This window comes from Solenopsis invicta, chromosome 9 (genome assembly GCF_016802725.1).
Source record: "Solenopsis invicta isolate M01_SB chromosome 9, UNIL_Sinv_3.0, whole genome shotgun sequence".
NCBI lineage: Eukaryota > Metazoa > Arthropoda > Insecta > Hymenoptera > Formicidae > Solenopsis > Solenopsis invicta.
The window spans coordinates 1,320,315-1,340,246 of record NC_052672.1 but is presented as its reverse complement, the minus strand read 5'-3'; the positions used below and the strand labels follow the sequence as shown (position 1 = coordinate 1,340,246).

The 19,932-nt window shown below is 32.7% G+C and overlaps 1 protein-coding gene across 1 annotated transcript; it reads right to left on the bottom strand.

Annotated features, from left to right (window-relative positions):
• Positions 1-113: 113 nt before the first annotated feature.
• On the bottom strand, positions 114-9,877 carry LOC105196583 (116 kDa U5 small nuclear ribonucleoprotein component). The gene is made up of 7 exons (XM_011162600.3): positions 9,260-9,877; positions 7,895-8,166; positions 6,179-6,870; positions 5,873-6,102; positions 3,959-4,677; positions 1,510-1,790; positions 114-717 (listed from the first exon to the last, which is right to left on the bottom strand). The coding sequence occupies exons 1-7, from the start codon at positions 9,503-9,505 to the stop codon at positions 212-214; spliced, it is 2,946 nt and encodes a 981-aa protein (XP_011160902.1). The 5' UTR covers positions 9,506-9,877; the 3' UTR covers positions 114-211.
• Between the last annotated feature and the right edge of the window lie 10,055 nt (positions 9,878-19,932).

Here is a 19,932-nt window from a genome sequence, read left to right as displayed (position 1 = left end):
CATTTAATCTTAAACTTAAAAAGGAAACAGTAATAAAAAATTTTTAATGTATAAAAACTTAGCGCTAATAGATGTCTAATATAAGGTTGTAAAATATAATTAATATTCAAAATAGTGTGGAACATGTTCTTTTTTTATAAGAAACTTTAATGCATGATAATGTAGCACATGCTTTTACATGTTTTTTTGTATGCAATATACATTTATTAAATTAAAGAGGATAATTCAGCAACACATCCTGCCGGGCCAACTCGAGTAACATAGGATCATCAAAGAACTTGTTAATGGACACGTCCTCGGACAATCCCTTGCGTCTTCGCGTTTTCAGCATAAATTCTCTGGCTAGATGGGTAGCTGGCTGCGGTTCCAACGGTCTGATGGTAATACTCTTATCTAGAGGATCTCCAGGTACAATCTGCCAATGATGAAAAACGGATAGGCAAAATGCTTGACCTTGAGTGTGTGTTCGTAGATCAGTCTCGAAGCCGAAACTGTCAATCGCTGGTATAAAAGCCTTAATCGTGTACAACGGACTGCCCGGAACCGGGGCATCCTGCGTCACGTGACCTCGCCGTTTCGCTAGAACGGTATAAACGGCTGATACGCAATCCGCGGGCGCTTGTACCTCAACGAACAAGTACGGTTCCATCAGTCGTGGAGTTGCCATGAGGAAAGCAGAATACGCAACACGTCGAGCGGTAGGAATAATTTGACCACCTGTTATTTAATCAGAATATGAAATCAAATATATGTATGTGCAAATTATAAACATTGTTTTTCTTTGTAGAGTTCAACTTTTAGCTTTTAACAGAGTTATTTTTTCTTTCAAAGAATATTCTTGTAATTCTATGTAAGTGCAACGTCCTTTATGAAGTATAAAGTTGCACGAGCAATCATAATGCTCGTAATACAAATGGTTCACAATCCATTTACATGTAACATTATGTATCGAATTCATATATCAATTACATCACACATACATATTAAATTCAATTGCATTACTTGAAAGCCACGCACGCACGCACACATTCAAAGCCTTCAAGCACTAACATTACAAAATTAATGTCTAACATACTTTTCAAAATTATGTAAAGAGTATACATCTATAAAAATCTCTACTATTTGCAAAACTGAAATAAGCTTTTATAAACAAAGTAGTAAACACTAAGGCACAGTAATCATTTTATAATGTCAAAATAAACTATAACAAAGTAATTTTAACGGTTGGTTTTAGAATTCCACGCGAATTATACCAGATATCATATCTCACTACCCTATCTCATGATCCTCTTCTTTTTTTTATGTTTCAAAGTTGGGATATTTTTAAATATAAGTTGAAATAAATGTGTATATGTGTACATTTCATATAATTACATTTTTAATTGTATTTTTTTTTTCTTTTTAGTGAAACATTATGTAAACTTGATTTATTTTGATCTATCTTGATATTGGTATAGATGATAAATTAATATCGATATATTATAATGCTAATGAATATGTATATCTTACCTCCTCTATGTAGGGGCTCCTGTGCGATAACTGCATCAAGAATTTTAAACTTGACATTTCGAATTGGCTCCTCGCACAATGGACCTTCACGTGTTCCCCATTGAAAGCCTTGGATGATAGCATCGCGAGCGCTGTTCAACAATGTTTTATCTACTTCGGAAGGCAGAGTGTCGTCCACTAAAATGTTAGGACCCGTAGAGTCTGGACCAAATGCCCATATGCTTCGTGCTGCTAATAAATCCCAATCGTATTTTGTTTGGAAAAATTCTCCGAGTCTTTTTCTGAAAAAATAAAATAAAAATAAATATAATGTAATAATATAATATAATATTAACTCTTAGTCGACACATTATATCGGATTCAATATTTTGCCACACATGGATATATGTCACGCGATCATTTTCAATTGCACATATCTCTGTATATAATGCTCTGTATATAGAATTTAATCATTTTTTTTTAGTTGATACACCAGAAGGTCACAAAGAAGAATGAATAGCGAAAATCAAGAAGTTGAAATATTCAGGAGAGAAGGAAACGAATTCTTTATGAATGCCAAACATTTTTGCATATATTCAAACAGCCCGGGTGTACGAAATCCAGTGTCAGCTGAAGGTTAACAAAATAAATATTATCAACGTGGTGTAATTATATATTTTATTATTTGAATATTTTGACTATTAAAAATATCGAAATAAAATTTCAAAAGAGAAGTTCAGAACGCTCAAGTCTCAGTCTTTTTATTAATTTTTGAAATAAGGGAAGTACAATGTACGAGTACAACAATAAGAAATATATTCGTAATGAGAGTGTGCTGGGGAAACAAGAAGTGAGAGTATTTTGACAAATTGTTAGTTAGAAAAGGAGTTATACCGATAAAAGAATGTGTATAATAAAAAAAAGGAAATAACGAGAATGAATAGAATATAAATGCATTAGAAAAATTAAGTAATGGATACAACAGACAGGATGAAATAACTGTTCGAGAAAAGAACGATTAGAGATAGAAACAATTAGAGAATATAAAATTTTAGCAGTGAGATATAATAAAGGATACAAGGAGATAAAAATTAAAAAGAAGAGAGTCCTGATTATACAAGATAAAAAATATCTTGGACGAGCGGGACGAACGCGATTCCTTACAGGAGATGTATTGGATTGGAATAAGTCCGTAGAGGCACATGGATTTGCAATTAAATAAATCTATGTATATATCTAAACATTGTCTTTGAACTGCACTACTCCATGTTGGAACTTTTGTTGGAGTATGCATAATATCTCAAAAATGTGTACAATTTGCGTATAAAAGAAAATGATGTATATAGGATCTTTGTTCTCTGTGCACATGTGTCAACATCCGCACGTAGACTATAGCTTACTGTCGAAATATATATAATTTATACCAGCAGCGAGATTCTATCAAGTAACACTTAACGACAATATCGGTACCATTATGCTGTCGTTGTGAAGATATACAAAGTCTTCCAAAAGTGTGTGGAAATCCTTTAATATCTCAGAAACTAAGTATTTTCGAAAGAATTGTTTCAAACAAAAGTTGTACGGCTTAAAAAGATCTATTTACTGATTCTATTATTTTGACCTTGGGTGGTGTCGCTAAGATCAAGGTTACATTAATTTCTTTTTAATGGAACATCCTATTTTTCATTCCCGAATTTAATAACTGATGCCAAGAACTTTTCAAAACACTATAATAGAGCTATTTGATTATTAAGTACTTTTCGAATTATGAGACTTGAAAGTTACATTATACTGTAATTACAATGATTACATATGACAATTATAGACTTCGTTCCGCTCCGTAAGCACAAATTCTTTGCTTTAAAACATCAATTCTTTGCTTTAAAAATACGAATTTTCTGGTTTAAAAATATACATCTTCTAATACAATTTATGCTTTTAAATCAGAAAATTTATATTTGTAAAGCGGAGAATTCATTTTTATTGACCAGAATGCCATGTCAAATCAGGGACAGGGTGACAATCCTCCAGATGAATCTTTCTTTGCTAAAAAATACACATTTAATTTGTCAACTTTATTTGTTAATAACTTTTTAACGAAGGTGAGCGACGCCTAAAACCTTTAAAGATCACTCAAGGTCTCGATTTTTACAACATATGTCAAGGTCAATGTCATTGAAGCGAGGTTCCTTATTTGGTATTATATATTTACCAAAGCATTGCACAGCGACTTATGAAATATATAATTGTTAGCACTAATATCCGACTTGGCCTTTTGTTTAAATACTATTTTATTAGGCCTTTTGTTTAAATTCTACTTTATCAAGCAATGGCGACGCCAAGTACATTAAAAAAAGATAAAGTATTAGATTGTTGGAAAAGTCATGATGCATTTTTACATATATAATATATATAAAAATGCGTCATGACTTTTCCGACAACCCAATATATCGTATATATTTCTACTTACTTGTTCCATGTAATACGAACTTGTTCAGCTTCTATGTCTTCAGCGAGACCCCTCTCAAGCGGTTCCGCTATCATGGTCAATTTGTTTCGTTTATTCGGTGTTTCGGCAAAGCATTTAAGGGAACTGGTCTCTACGACGGTTTCCGCGAAGGCAACCACTGGATCGGCCACCTTTATATCGATTTCAGAATACATACGACGCAGATCATGCATCGCGCAATCGAGGTAAAGTTCGCCGGTACCTAATACAACATGCTCGCCGCTTTCCTCCACTCGTGTACCCAACAGCGGATAGCTCTTGTTTACTTTTCGCAAACCATCTAACATCTTCGGCAATTCAGATGGATTGACTGGTTCGACGGCAATTTTGATAACACTCTGCGTGTTAAATTTGAGTGGCCGAAATATATGCAATTCTTCCGAATTGTTGAGGTCTGTGATGGTGCTAGTCTTTACGATTGGTCGATCAATACCTTCTATGAGAACCCAATTGCCTGCGGGTACGCGACTCAACTCAATCGAGTAACGTGCCTCACTAATCCACAATCTACCAACCGTGAGAACGCGCGAATCCTCCTCGTCTGTACGTGAATACGCTTCACCTAATACGCGAACACGTTGTCCTGCTTCCAATGTACCGGACATTACTCTGCCAAGAACTACAAATAGAGTGCAATCCTCAGTTGGATACATTTTTGTACTATGGATCATTAGTCTTCCCTAAAAAAATAAATACTTCTAAAAATATGTAATGTATTAAAATAGATAAAACAAGTTTGTAATATTAAAAAAGTTTCTAAAGTTTAGCACAGATATAACATTTTGTAATTTCTTCAATTTAAAAAAGTATTCTTGTTTTTTTAAATTAATTATTAATTTTTACTTATTTTTTTAATATATAGTTTAAACCAAGAAAGAGAGAGAAAGAGAGAGAGAACAAATTAAAGGAAAGAGATTTACAAAAAATTTCATTAACATAACGTGTTATTCGCAAAATTTTTAATGCGTTTTTTTCAAAATAATTAGCTTATCTAATTTTCATAGCTTATCTGTTATAGCTTATCTAATTTGAATCTAATTAATTTAACAGATATTCACATTTCCCTCTTTCATCTGAATTACAATAAAAAAAAAAAATTTTTAATTTTTCTGGCTAGAAAAAATCTCGAAAAAGGCAAAAAAAACTTTTTTTAAAACTGCCATTTTTACAAAAATCAACTTTTTTAACTTTATTGTAGATCAGACGAGAACTACACTTTCATAGATTAAATTTTTGTTATTTTTTGTTTATGATAATTTTTGCAAAAACCTTTCAAACCATAACAGACGCTCCTTCCTAGATAGCAAGCTAATGTTATTTATCGTTATTTCAACATCAAAATGTCGTTAAAGACGTGGTATGCGAGGAAAAATTTTAGAGGTGCCAGTTACCATCAGTAATATTAAATTGATTTTCAATTTAATTCTGTGATATTACTTCTCTAATTCATTTTAAGTTTAAAACTAAAAGTAATGGCGCACAGTTCGAGAAAATTGGAGAAAATCACATATGAAATATTATTTTAGCATCAAGATCTTGCTATAACTATATTACACTAACAATTGCTAATTAATTCATCTTTTTATACTAACCTGCTAACAATGACAGTATCAAAAAATAATTAAATTGATTAGCAATTTAATTTTATATTACATTCTGGGTTCTTCTTAAAAATTTGTTTTAAGTTCAGAAAAACAATTCGATGTGCAATTTGAGGAATCTTATAAATGTTTGTAAATTTACCTTGAAAAATGTTACACACTAAGAACTACTTTCGACTGGTATTGCTATTTCTCGTTTAATTTATTGTTACACCTCCCAACCATATTAGGATTATTTCTATTGAATAACTGATGCTGAAATTAAAATACTTACATCGGGATCACAATTAACCATGTCTTGTGCAAGTGGCGAATCTATCGGGCCGGTATAGACATGCTGTACCTTAATGGGAGCGTGCACTTGCGGGCTAGGCACATGAGTAACACACATGTCCACTAAGCCACACATATCTCCTAAGAATCGTGTACACACAAGTCTTAACAACGGTCGTATATTCATCTTCATTTCCTCAGATGTTAATCGTATACCGAGTTCATCCAGAACTGCACACAAAATAAGAATTATACCTCAAAATAATAATTTAAATTATAAGAAATAAAAAGAGAGAATGACATTTACCATCTGGTAACGTTGTGTCTACATCACCGACGACTTGTGCAAATATCTTATACAGGGGCTCCAGGATAAACTCGATAAAACTTCGTTGCGCGGTATTATGGGGTGGTTTCTTAGTAAACTTCCGCGTTTTAGAGTTAAAATAAATATCGCCCCAGAGTCGTTTAGCAAACTCGTTGGCATTAAGTCCGGGATAGTTTCTGGCGTAAAGCGCGGCAAACGATTTCAAAGTGAAACATACACTGTATTCGGAACTAGCGAAACAGACATTTCCAATGGCAGGTGAAACAAAGCCAGGATTTTCAGTATCCGAAGAGTACAATGATATTAGTCCATTAATCTCTTCGATAATATGCCGCAATTTGTAATAAGCGTCTAAGGGAGGTAGTTTTAACTCTAATACCAAACGATCTATTTTGTTTATGCAAACAGTAAGAGCAAGCTTTTCCTGAATTGTGTGCTTCAGCAGACGTTCGGTATTTAGCATCACACCCTCCGCCGCATCAACGATCAGTACTGCACCATCAGACAATCGGATCGCAGCTGTTGCTTCATCAGAGAAATTCACATGGCCCGGTGTATCAAATATATTCAAAAGATATGATTTAGATTTAACATCTTGTAACAAAAGAGTAACAGGAGTAGCTTTTGTGGAAACGCCTCTTTGTTGTTCGGTAAATAACGTATCTGTATATCTGTTAACATATAAACAAAAATTTTATTTTTTATTAATTTAAGACCTTTCCCTTTTGACACACAAAAAACAAGATTACTTTTACGATTCTTTTTTTAAGCAGAGTCTAGATTAGCTGCAATTCGCAGCAAAACACAGTTGCGGATGCAAAAAGACTTATCATCGCATGTAAGAACACAATGCAACGCACGCGATTGCGAACTGCGGCTGCAGACACGATTACTACTATGTTGACCAATCATAGTACAACAAAGAAATGGGAAACAATTTTCAATTTTGGCCAATACTGATTTTTATAATGTGCAAAATAAAAATTGTTAAAAAATATTAATTTGTATGAAAGATATAAAATAATAAAAGTGCTTTTGAAAAAACTACTATGAACCCTCAAAAACTATTGGATTGATTAATTTCTATTTTAACATATAATCTATGTAAGGTATAAATTTTTAAAATTTCCAAAATAAAAAAAAACAAGTATCTTACTATGATAAAAATTGAAGAAAATATTAACTTTAACCTATTTTATCAATTTTTAATTTTCCCAAAAAAATCCAAAGTTTATGCTCTAATTTTTTCAATATGTTCGCAGTTTTTTCAGAAGCATTTTTATTATTTTATATCTTTTAAAGAAAAACAACACAGATGTGCGCTTAGTACACATTATTTGTTGTCTGATTCCAACTTTAAAACTGGAAGTACCTTACAGTATATAAAAACTGTCAAAATATATAACATTGATTTATGACAAAAAGTCACATGCACGACATAATCAAACTTCAGATTAATCAACATAGAAATAATAATGAATTTCATTATTGATTTAATAAGCCTTTTTATATAGATAGATTAATATTTTTTAACAAAATTTTTATTTTACACATTAATAAAGTTATATATAGAATAAACATATAAAAGAAATTAGTCCATTACATGGTTTGTTTTTTAATAAAAATTCATAAAAATAGTCTTATTTTGTATGTCAAAATATAAAAGATCCCTTAAATAAATCAAAGTTACCATACCTCAATGGTTTTTCATCTGTTATACTATGTAAATAAGGATGTGTTTGTTGTACTAAACAATCAACCAAAGTAGTTTTCCCATGATGAAGATGTCCAAGCAAAACCACATTTCTAATAAGATGTGGTGCATCCATCATATCTGCTAAAAATTCAATACTATATGTGGTTTCAGGAAGTTGTTGTTGTTTTATTTGAAACTTTGCTTTTCTAGTAGGTGCTATTAATGGTTTATCTAATGGTTGGGCATCTTCTTCTTGCACAAGTGTTTCCACCTAAAAGTATTTATAAGAGAAATATATCCAGGGTGATCCATAATGGTTGGAACAACTATTTACCATGATAGATGACTTACTGACTTCACTTAAATTATATGAAGTGCAGTCGTCATCATTAAAAAAATATATATATACATATATCTATATATAATAATAATACTATGTATAATATGTATATATACATATATTTAAATTTCTTTTCTATCTACATGCTAGCAATAAACATTTATGTAAAAAGATAAATTTGGATGTGCTTCCATTTCTTTGCAATTGACTCATAAAAAAAAGCTTTATTTTTGATTGCCTAATTTCTTTGTTAAATAGTTCACTGTACTAGATACGCTGTAACCTATGTGATTTTTTTACATTGCTGTAACTCTTCATAATATAATTTAAAGACTTAGAATAAAATAAAATAAATGCTTCCAGCAAAAACTAAGCTAGTTATATAAATGTTAGTTGTAATTTTCAATTCAACAATGTAACAATTATACAACACCCTCTATACAATGTAAAAAGTAAAGTTTAAAGGAAATGTAAATGCGAGATAAAGTATAGGTAGGCAGGGTACAGATTATAAGAATAGATTATGGTATGGATGAAAAATTATTAATTCGATTGTCAATTTAATTTTCATGATTTTTGGGTTCTTCTTAAAAGATATGTTTTAAGTTTGACAAATATGTGGCATGCAGTTTGGAGAATATGGTAAATATTTATAAATTCACATAGAAAATCATTGAGTACCAAGAATTGCTTGCAACTGGCATAGCCAGTTGTTATTTAAATGTGTTAAATATTCAGAATTATAAAATTAAAAACAAAAGAACTTTTATTTTCACTTTGTTTTTCAATTATGTCTAAATATTAGTGTGCTTTAAACACTCTTTATGTAAATATTTAAACATTTATAATTAAAAACAAAATCTTAATTATAATTTTGCTATTCTTGATTTTCAACTTATATTTCCACTATCTAAAATTGCTCCTAAAAATTTCCTCCACTTGTGCTAAACATTACATATTATAAAAATAAATATCACATTTAATAGTTTTAAATTATAAACGTTAATTAGTAGTTGCATTATACCTCAGGCCCATACACTTCTAATGCACTGGGATAATATCTCTTATCTTCATGTAATACAACTGCCATAGAAGATCCTTGTTCCACTTGCTCTCGTGACTCATCTTTATCTTCTTCCATTTCTTCATCAGATCGTTCTCTGTCATCGGTATCATCGCCAACATTACCGTATTCGTTTTCATCCTCGCTTTCCGATGCCAAATCAGGTCCGATATAATTTCCAAATTCATCATATAAATCAGCATCCATTTTAATATTAATATAAATTTATACAAATTTTAAAAGAATATTTTGTAATTTAATAATTTTCTTATAAGATGTAATTTACACTTTTTATAAAGTTATTTCTTCGTCGTTTAGATTTTTAAAAAGTCTTATCAAATATATTTCATGAATGAAAGGTAACATAACCTAATTCAAAATTATGACATATTTTATATAAATACACATGGCAAACGTGGCAAACACATTTGTTTACTATATTTATTATTATCATTAAACAAATATATTAGGAGATTAACATAATGACATTATTATATTTATTCAATTATACACATTTCACCCGGCACAACACACGCACATAGCTATGTTCCATCAACGCTTACGCGCTGTAAGGCTAGATTCATACGACAAAAAGCATAAAGCCTAATATAGACTGCATGCAATAAGCGGCTAGTGGTGCCGATGAACCAATGAGCATCCAACATAAAGTCGCCATATTGATTTACATAAGATTCCTATTGGTTCAAAAGCCTTAAGTTACGCTTAAGGTTGGTTTATGCAAGCCGTAACCGCTAACTTATGCCGGAATCTGTAAGAAATTGACCACTCATAGTCGATTATTCTTTTATAAATCAATTATGATTGGTCAATTTCTTACAGATTCCGGCATAAGTTAGCGGTTACGGCCTGCAAAAATCAACCTTAAGGTTGATTTATAATAGCCGTAATCGTTAACCTAAGCTGTAAAAGTTGGAAAATAGGAAACCTGTACTACCGTTTATAATAGCTGATAATAATCTGCTGTTTTTGGCCGTAACCGAAAAGTTGACTCTACTTTATCTTTTCGGCCTACGGCTTACGGAAAAGAAGTCAAATTCGTAAGATGGCAGTATATGAGCGCAAAAATACTAGTAAAGTTTAATTATTTTGTCTTTTCATACACTGCAATTTTAAATAAATCCATATTTTCTGTGCAATTTAAATTTATATTAAAATTTTTAAGGTAGGTGTTATTGCTATTATACTGGCTATTAAGGCTATAACACACACTTTCCATAACCGTAACCATAAAACGTACCGTAAGAATTATCTAATCACAGTTGAGAATTAAGAAATAAGAATCTGAATTCTCGACTGTGATTGGCTAATTCTTACGGTACGTCTTATGGTTACGGTTATGGAAGGTGTGTGTTAAGGGCCTCGCACATGAAATGCATAACATGACATAAGCACAACATAAGACTGATGGACCAATGACCATCCAACATAAAGTCGCCATATTAATTTACATAAGATTCCTATTGGTTCAGAGGCTTTATGCTACGTTTATGCTCTGTTATGCATTTTATGTGCGAGGCCCTTTATAAGGGCTTCGCACATGAAATGCATAACGTAACACAAGCACAACATAAGACCGATGGGCCAATGAGCATCCAGCATAAAGTCGCCATATTGATTTACATAACATTTTCATTGGTCCGTCAGTCTTATGTTATGCTTATGTTATGTTATGCATTTCATGTGCGAGGCCCTATAGCCTTTATAAACTGCCCCTTTACAGATTACGGTAACGGCTTTATGGCTACGGCCACCGGATTACAGTAAGGGCAATTATAAACCAACCTTTATACTCTATTATGCATTTCATGTGCGAGGCCCTTAAAGGGCCTCGCACATGAAATGCATAACATAACATAAGCACAACATAAGATTAATGGACCAATGAAAATGTTATGTAAATCAATATGGCGACTTTATGCTGGATGCTCATTGGCCCATCGGTCTGATGTTGTGCTTGTGTTACGTTATGCATTTCATGTGCGAGGCCCTTAAGAACCTCGCACATGAAACACATAACATAACATAAGCACAACATAAGACCGATGGACCAATGAGCATCCAGCATAAAGCCGCCATATCAATTTACATAAAATTTCCATTGGTCCAGAGGCCTTATGCTCTGTTATGCATTTCATGTGCGACAGGCCTCAATAATAGCTGAGAAGAGCCATAACCGTAAGAAATTGCCAATCATTGTTGATTTATACAAGTATAAACGACTATAGCCAATTTCTTACAGTTACGGCTATTCTCTCAGGTATTATAAACCAACCTTAAGAGCCGCCGTATACGTATAGTGCTGGTCATAAAGCCTGTTCTACAATAACATAAACACAAGACCATAAGGTTGTAAGGCGTGGTTTGAAGTGTTCGTAAGCGAATAAAGAATTTCATTTCTTACATTACAACCTTACGTCTTGTGTTTACTGCTATTGTAGAACAGGGTTAGGAGTCGCGACACATTTTCTTCGATGGTTTTTGGAATGAAGACTTGCTCATCGGACGGCGAACGTAATTGATTCTTATCTGTAAATCTAACCAATTACGTTCGCCAATCGATGAGCTAGTCTACATTCCAGAAATCATTGAAGAAAAAGTGTCACTCTAATGACCAGCACCGTAGTATAGATATAATAGTAACGACACTTGCCATCTAATTCAATTTTCATTGTGCATGACCGTAGCCGCCATTTTCCTAGCCGAAATACACAACAACCCAACCTTCAGATTACAGCAGTAAAGCAATCTTACAGACTTTACATTATGAACAGTTGTAAAAATCGACAGTTGTAATAATTAATGAAATGAGTGCGAGGGCATATTGTGCTGCTACAAATTGTTCTAACAATTTTTAGAATTGTTTGTACAGTTTTTTCCAATTTCCGAATGAACCGGAACGGTAATTAATCTTTCACAAATACTGCATCGCGAGTCGCTGAGAAAACATATTTTTTTAAAACTTCGTGCTCAAAATAATCTAAAATAATTCTGATAGACTCTTTCAATATTATTTAGAAATACGATTTTATAATTATGTGATCTAACATGTTTGTTACTGTACGTGTCCAAATAATTCGAGATCGAAAAATTACTTTGAAAGATTCACGATATGCGAAAGGTTAAATATCTTTTTATACTATAAAAACAACAAAAACTAAATGTATTTTATATATTATTCTTTACATCAGAATTAGTGTTATTCACAGAATGACAATAAATAGTCTGATTTCATTGTCATAACTGCATCAATTAATAATGTATGTACTGTTTTTCAGTGATAGTGATTTTGGTATACAATTTGATAAATAAATATAAAATTTAAGAAATTAATTTAATATTGCTATTAATTTCTATGGTTTTCTTAAACGAGTTACCAAAGTTCTATACTCTTTTATTCAAGATCTTTAATATACTTTCCAAATCTCTTTCACAAAACCGAGATTTATATATAATGAAGGCCTTGATTGAATCTGTTAATTATAAATCAATCTTTCTTACACAGTTATTCACATAATATAACACTTCCATTATATTAATATTAGAATATAATATTAAAATTACCTTTAATAGTATTAATATAATTTTACCATCTGACTCTTATATGTTATTCTTATATCTTATACGTTATATAAATGTAAAAGATAAATTTTTATAAATGTTAATAACATTTACAACAAAAAAATATTTTATTCAAAATTAAAAGAAAGTCCAATCAATTATGTGTAATCAATAAATACAGATATTCGGTAGTCTATTTCGATTTAAATATCGCGGAATGAACGTCGCCATTTTAGGCTTAAAATGTGGCGGCTAGTCTCAAGGTCATGAAATTTGACTACATGAAGATTAAAGGTACCGCCACGCGTACGGAGTGTCACTATTATATCTATACTATGCCGGCACTGCACAATGCGCTCACATTCTATGAGGAACATGTGAAACAATTCTAGATCACTACTGTCATACACACAATGCAGAAACCTGTAAAAAAGGCTCACATGAACATCGTCACAGAAAAGTTTTGAAGAGGAAGAACGAACAATAGAAATATTTATTTTTTATATAAATTTTTTATTTTATGTATATTATAAGTAGTGCTATATTAAAAAGAATGATATTAGAAAAATGATATAGAAGTATTGTAAAAATATTATAAAAGAGTGATATTATAAGTGTTATATTATAAAGAACAAAATATATTTTTTCCGTTCAATTTGTTACATTGTCGTATGAATTTAAGTGTTCTATACTATTAAATTTTAGTAGAAAATTATATCGTTAAACAAACTACCGTACGAATATATAATCGTGAAAATTTTTTTTGAATTATATACTTTTATAAAATTTTAAGATTAATTTAAGAATATTTAAAAAAATTTTTAATTAAAAAATTGTTGGTGACATTTTGAGGCAGTTAAAATATTTTTACAAATCTGTTGTTTACAATGTTTTTGCAATCTTTTGGTGCAGGATTTCTTGTGAGCAGATAGAGTATATAGATTAAATTGAATAAAAAAATCCTTTATCAATCTGCGAGTTTATTAATAATTAATGAAAAATTAATTGATAAACATTTGTGAATCCGTGCTAATAGTCCAGAGTTTACACACATTCATATTCAGATAGCCAAACGTGCAAAGGCACAACTGAAACACGCTGTAAATTTTCAATAGTTTAAATATTGTACAAATTATATCAAGTATTATAACTATGTGTTATTACTTTTAAAGCGAACGGTGCTATTACGCGTGACGTATTATATTTCGTACAGAAATAATGTTATATATACAGGATATTCGGTAATGACCATTGCATACCTTATAGGATGATAGAGCAAGTTAAACTGAGTAGAAAAGTCCTATATCATTTTGCAAAATTTGCAATAATTAACGAAACATTAATTACTAAAGATCATGACTTAGCCCAGAGTCTATTGTCACATGCAAGTGCGTGAGATACTTGTTGCTATCCAATTAGCAGATAATTTTTTAAATGTTTTTTAATGTTTATTTTTTATTAGTTTTACATTGTACAACTTCATTGTAAAAATAATATTTATTTTATATTTATTAAATATTTATTTTACATTAATGTAATCAAAATCGTCGATTACATTAATTAATTAAAATAACGATTTAAAATTAAACATTTTTCTTTATATTTAATTTAATTATTGTATCATGTATATTGACTTTTTTTCTACAGTATAATTATATTCTTATTTAAACAAATAAGAAAAAAAATTATTTCAAATGCTATTTTGCACATACATCGTCGCGCCGCTCGCGCACGCAACAGGCGGAGCTAGCAAAGTTGCAACTGCGCATACGGCAAATAGGCGGGCTTTGTGGTCGGAGTCAGGCGCCATTTTAACGTCCTTGGACGTTCCCATCTATCCGCCCGTAGGCCAGATTTGTACCCGCCTGGCGGACGCGATGCGATGCAATGCGCACGCGTAATGGCTTCTTCGATCGACAACATTCGACGGCTCCGGCTACAACACAATCGATCAACGACTATTCTAACATCTTCCTTCATCCTTTCTTAAAGATCTGGGCATCGATTGTCTAACTTCGGTGAGATGGTTCACTTCTCACATTTTCATCTCACGTGAAAATATTCACTCGATTGTGTAATTGTAAAGTGAAAATACAACATCACTAGTTTACTAATATGGGGAATATAATTTTGTCCGAGACTGTACTATTTTTTCACGTGGTACTATGATTCGGTGAGAGTTAGAAATAATAAAATATAGTACTGAGGCTTGAACAGAAATCCATTCTCTAGATAATCTGCAATTTATTCATTATTTAACGGGATACAGTTATGACATAACCTCTCCCATATATAACTTCACTTATATAACGAATGAAATTGAGTTTCTAGTAATGCAAACGGATTAGATTGATCCCTCAACCTTCTTCTTGTAACTCTTAAAATCTGTTCTTCCTCTTCATTTTTTTTGTCAAATAACAGCGATTACGATTATGCAATTGTTTTCAATCGATGCATATAATATTTTATGTAGCGAGTTTGGCATATTTGTCTCTCTCATGTGTGCATATAGCAGCTACCTTTCTCTTTTCAATCTCACTATTCGGCAAGACATTTCTTGTCGAATAAACTCACGTGAGATGGCTCACATTTTCACCATGGTGAAAATTACAAAATCACGTAAATTGTTCACTTTTCACATTTTCACCATATTTTAGTTAGACAATCGATACCCTGAATTCATAAACATTTCTCAAATCTCAGATCTCAAATCTGTCTTTGTCTTGCTTATTACGTTACCATACGCGAGATATAACCTACTAACGCACTACCTCCGAAGCCATAGCATCACTAGCGTGAGGTTATGACGTATAACGCTGCCGCTAGTGACATCATCATAGTGTTTGATAACACTATTAGTTACGCAAACAGCAATAACGCTGGATAGCGCTAATAGTGAGCTACCCGAACGCGGTTTGATGACAATTGGTCGAAAACAACCCGAATAAATTTTAAGTAAATTAAATATGTAGTTTAAAAATCAAATTGAACATATATCAAAAAAATTATAAACGATTATAAACGAAAGACTAGGGCAATACTCACGACGCAAGTTCCTTCCTATTCAAATCAGCCTTATTTTAAATATAACTTTTTATTCAAGATATTACAAGTGTATGATTAGCTCAGTGTTAGCGTATTAGGTTGCTATTCCAAAATCGTAAGTTTGAATTCCGCCGGCGCACCGATGCGTTTTTAAAAATTGTAAAATAATGCGTAACTGTAATTAGTGCAAAATAGAGGATTCTTATACGCAAAACAGTCAATACAGAATTAACCTAGAAAAGTAATAAGATTGTTAAAAAGGTAAAAATAATTATTTTTATTGCACGTTATTTGCTAAAAGAGGAAATTTTTTTTAGCATTAAGAGGATTGTCTTAACCTTTAGCGCTCCGTTGGCTTCGCTATCCGTCATTTGTTTCATAAACGTGCGGAGCACTAAGGGTTAAATCTAGTCTCCCATGCTTATTCGATATTCCTCTACATTTTAAAGTATCTTCTCGAGGCCGAATATAAGAGGCAAATCCTTCAGAATCAAGACAGTAAAAAATAGAATATTTGTTTCCAGTGTAAAAATTTTTAATAGTAACATTTTTTTGACATTTAGAAAAACTCAAAATGCAGTACTCCTTTAGATGACATTTATAAGAAGTCAGATTGCCATATCTTTTTAGATGTCATATATATGATGTCTCTTTTTCCTCTAAAATCGATGCATGGGATAACATAATGATATCATTATGTTATTATTCTGATAGTGTTAGAAGACATCCAGCTCTCAAACATTAAAAATTCTTTTTGCTAACATTTTCTCGAAAACGAATTTTTTATTTAAATTTGACGGTTGGCCATATTTGAATCATCATCTTAAAAATACTAAAAAAACTACACATTATTCACACACACACACACACACACACACGCGCGCGCGCGCGCATGCACGCACGCATGCACGCACGCACGCACGCACGCACGCATGCACGCACGCGTCTCTTCGACCAATTGTCCTTTCAACTAATTTCCTTTCGACGAATTATCTTTCGATCAATTGACCGTTCAATGAATTGATTTTCTACAAATTGTTTTCGACCAATTGACTGGATATCACCCGAATGCACCCATAATGTAGTATACCTTATCCGTGTTTGTCGTCCGTCACAAAGGCCATACGGCATACGGCTCGATCGCGGAGACGCGATGCGAATTCTGTATTCTGTCGATTCAAGAACAGTAGGCCTATTCTGTAACTCTTTAGGCGATAATTCGGTATTGTTACAGCGTCGATGCGCAGATATTATACATGGTAGGAAAGCTGCGCAACGATACTATAACAATATATCGAATTGTCGCTAAGTCCCGGTCTACAATAGATGTAGTAAACCTTAAGCCGTAAGAAATTGACCAACTATGGTCGATTATTCTCCTCATATTCAATTATGATTGGTCAATTTCTCACGGCTTAAGAGTTACTACACCTATTGTAGACCGGAACTAAATAGTTACAGAATAGGCCTACAGGCGTGATTTTGTTGACGCGACGATTACGTGTATGTATTTCGTCCATGTGTCGTCTTTTCAATTATCGAAATGACGAGTATAAGCGTCGGGATGCAAGCGAGGCGGAGAACAGTGATTACTGTGACTATTCCCGCGTATATCTGATCTACGTCTTCTAGATAGCGAAAGGATGACAACCACTACCGTGCATCATGAAGGATTATTAAAGCGTCCTGGGATACACGCAAGTTGTATCTCACTTCTTTATTGTTTTATGTAAGGGTTGGTTTATAATAGCTGTTACCGTAAGAAATTGATCAATCATGGTTGATTTATAAATCGACCATAATTGGCCAATTTCTTACGGCTATTATAAAGCACTTTATTTAAGGCACTTTAAATTATAAAGCACATAAAACATGAGTACAGACTCTGCCCAACATTTACTTGCAAGAACGGAGAAGGAATCAGAGTCACGCAAGCAGCGTGAGGGAAGCCCACCATATTAGTCATCCTACAAGAGTAGACACGGGAGCATCTACGGATAATGAGAGAATCCCACTAGAGGGCAGTCACGGACCGAGACGGAAGCCACCCCCAGCCACCCCTTTAGCAAGCGGAAAACAGCCATTTGATATCGATTTCCGGAAACGAGAAATTAACGCTGCTATTCCTAAGCTATTGACGGGTTCAAGTTTCGTACCAAAAACACCACTTAGTAACCATGCGATTCGTACCCTACAAAGATTGAGCCAGAAGGCCGCGGCCAATAAGGAAGCAACATAATTGCGACAACTAGCGTCGCCGCGTATCTTCCGCGGCGCATTTGGTTACTTGTTTCACTTTTGTTACATATTACACAAAAAGAGAGAATACAGACAAGGATTTTCTGGCTATACAATCTTGGACAAAAGTTACTTAAATTTGAAATTGATGAAATTTTATGTTTTTATAACTTAAGATGTGCATCACATATGTGCTTGTATCATGTATAGGACTTAAATAATGCTAGTTAACATAATATTTGGCATTACAAATGAATATATTTGTATATTTTGCAATTTTTGCGATCATCGGCAAAAAACTTTTGAACATGAATTTTTCTTGAAATTAACTGTAAGAAATGAAAGAACTAGACAGCATATTGATAACATTTAATGTGTGTCAGATATCGAATGGTACTTAAAAATCCATAAGATACTTAAATAAATATCATTAACATAATATTTGCCCTTCTAGCATTTCTAGCAAGTCAAAATAGAATGTGGTTATGTAGCGTGGTTATGTAGCCCATTCGGAAAATTTGACATCTACTGAAATTTTGCGTGGTTTTATCATTGATATTTTAATAACGAGTTAATAAATCGATATAAACTTTTTTTAGAAATATTGCTTAGTATTTTATGTACTCCTAAACAAAGTTTCAGAATATTGGCAATGTTGTTTTTTTGTTGACATAATTTTGTTGACATAAGTGGAAGTGTAATGCTACACCATAAGAATACATGCAAAATTTAAAGTTGAATAACTCGTGAAGTTAAAGGATTGACTTCAGATTTTAAGCATGGTGTTCAGAAAATAAATAGAAACAATTTATAAAATTTTCAAGGTATTGTCAATATTAGAACGTTACCGCCAGTACATCTTTAAGTTAGGGAATAAGAGCACGTGAGCCGCGAGTGTAATTCACGCGAATTGTGCGTGCTGGGTGATGTTGGAGAACATCGGAGCGCGATATCAGAGTAGGGTGTGAAGACAAAGGATTGACAGGAGCAGCAAGTCGACCACGAAAAAACAAACTAACATCAATATCATTCTTCGAAAACCCATGAGTTTGTAATAAGTCGTTAGAAATAAACCATAGTTATTCATACCAAAATATAACAACCTTGTTTCTTACATCATAGAATCGACTATCGATTTGTGCTCCAAGCATGCTGCGAACCGGTAAGACGAGGTGGAGAGAGACAAAAAAAAAGACGCAGGAGAGATTCCTGTGCCAAACTATTTACTATGTATGGTAAGATGAGCGTCATAATTTTATTATAAAACTGCCGATTTCGTGACTAAACAAAAGCGGCGTCGTAGAGAACGGCTTATTGTCAGGTTCCCTCCCATGCGCTCTTGTGTATTTGCTCTTGTCTCGAATTTACATTCCTACCGTTACGACGTTGTCCATTCAATCCCGTCAAGCTGCGTAGTTAGAGATTTCTTGGTTATCACGTCTATCATTTATGGGCAGATTTAAGTCAGTATGTACAGTAACATTTCGTGTCGACCGTGTCGTAATTCCGCGTGATTACATGTGTACTATTTGTGTTAAGGCTCTTGAGTACTCGCCGCGGCCATATTGAAGTCGTGACGTCAGAAGCGAGAAATTGCGTGAAATGACACGTAATTTTGTTCGACATGCCATTTGTAAATAAAGCCAATTTGGATAAAATAGACTAATCAGATGACTTTAAAACACTTCTAAATATCGGTCACAACTATCCTTTTTTCACCTAGCAGTCAGTAAATAGTTGTAAAAAGCATGTAAAGTGACACCTATTTAGAC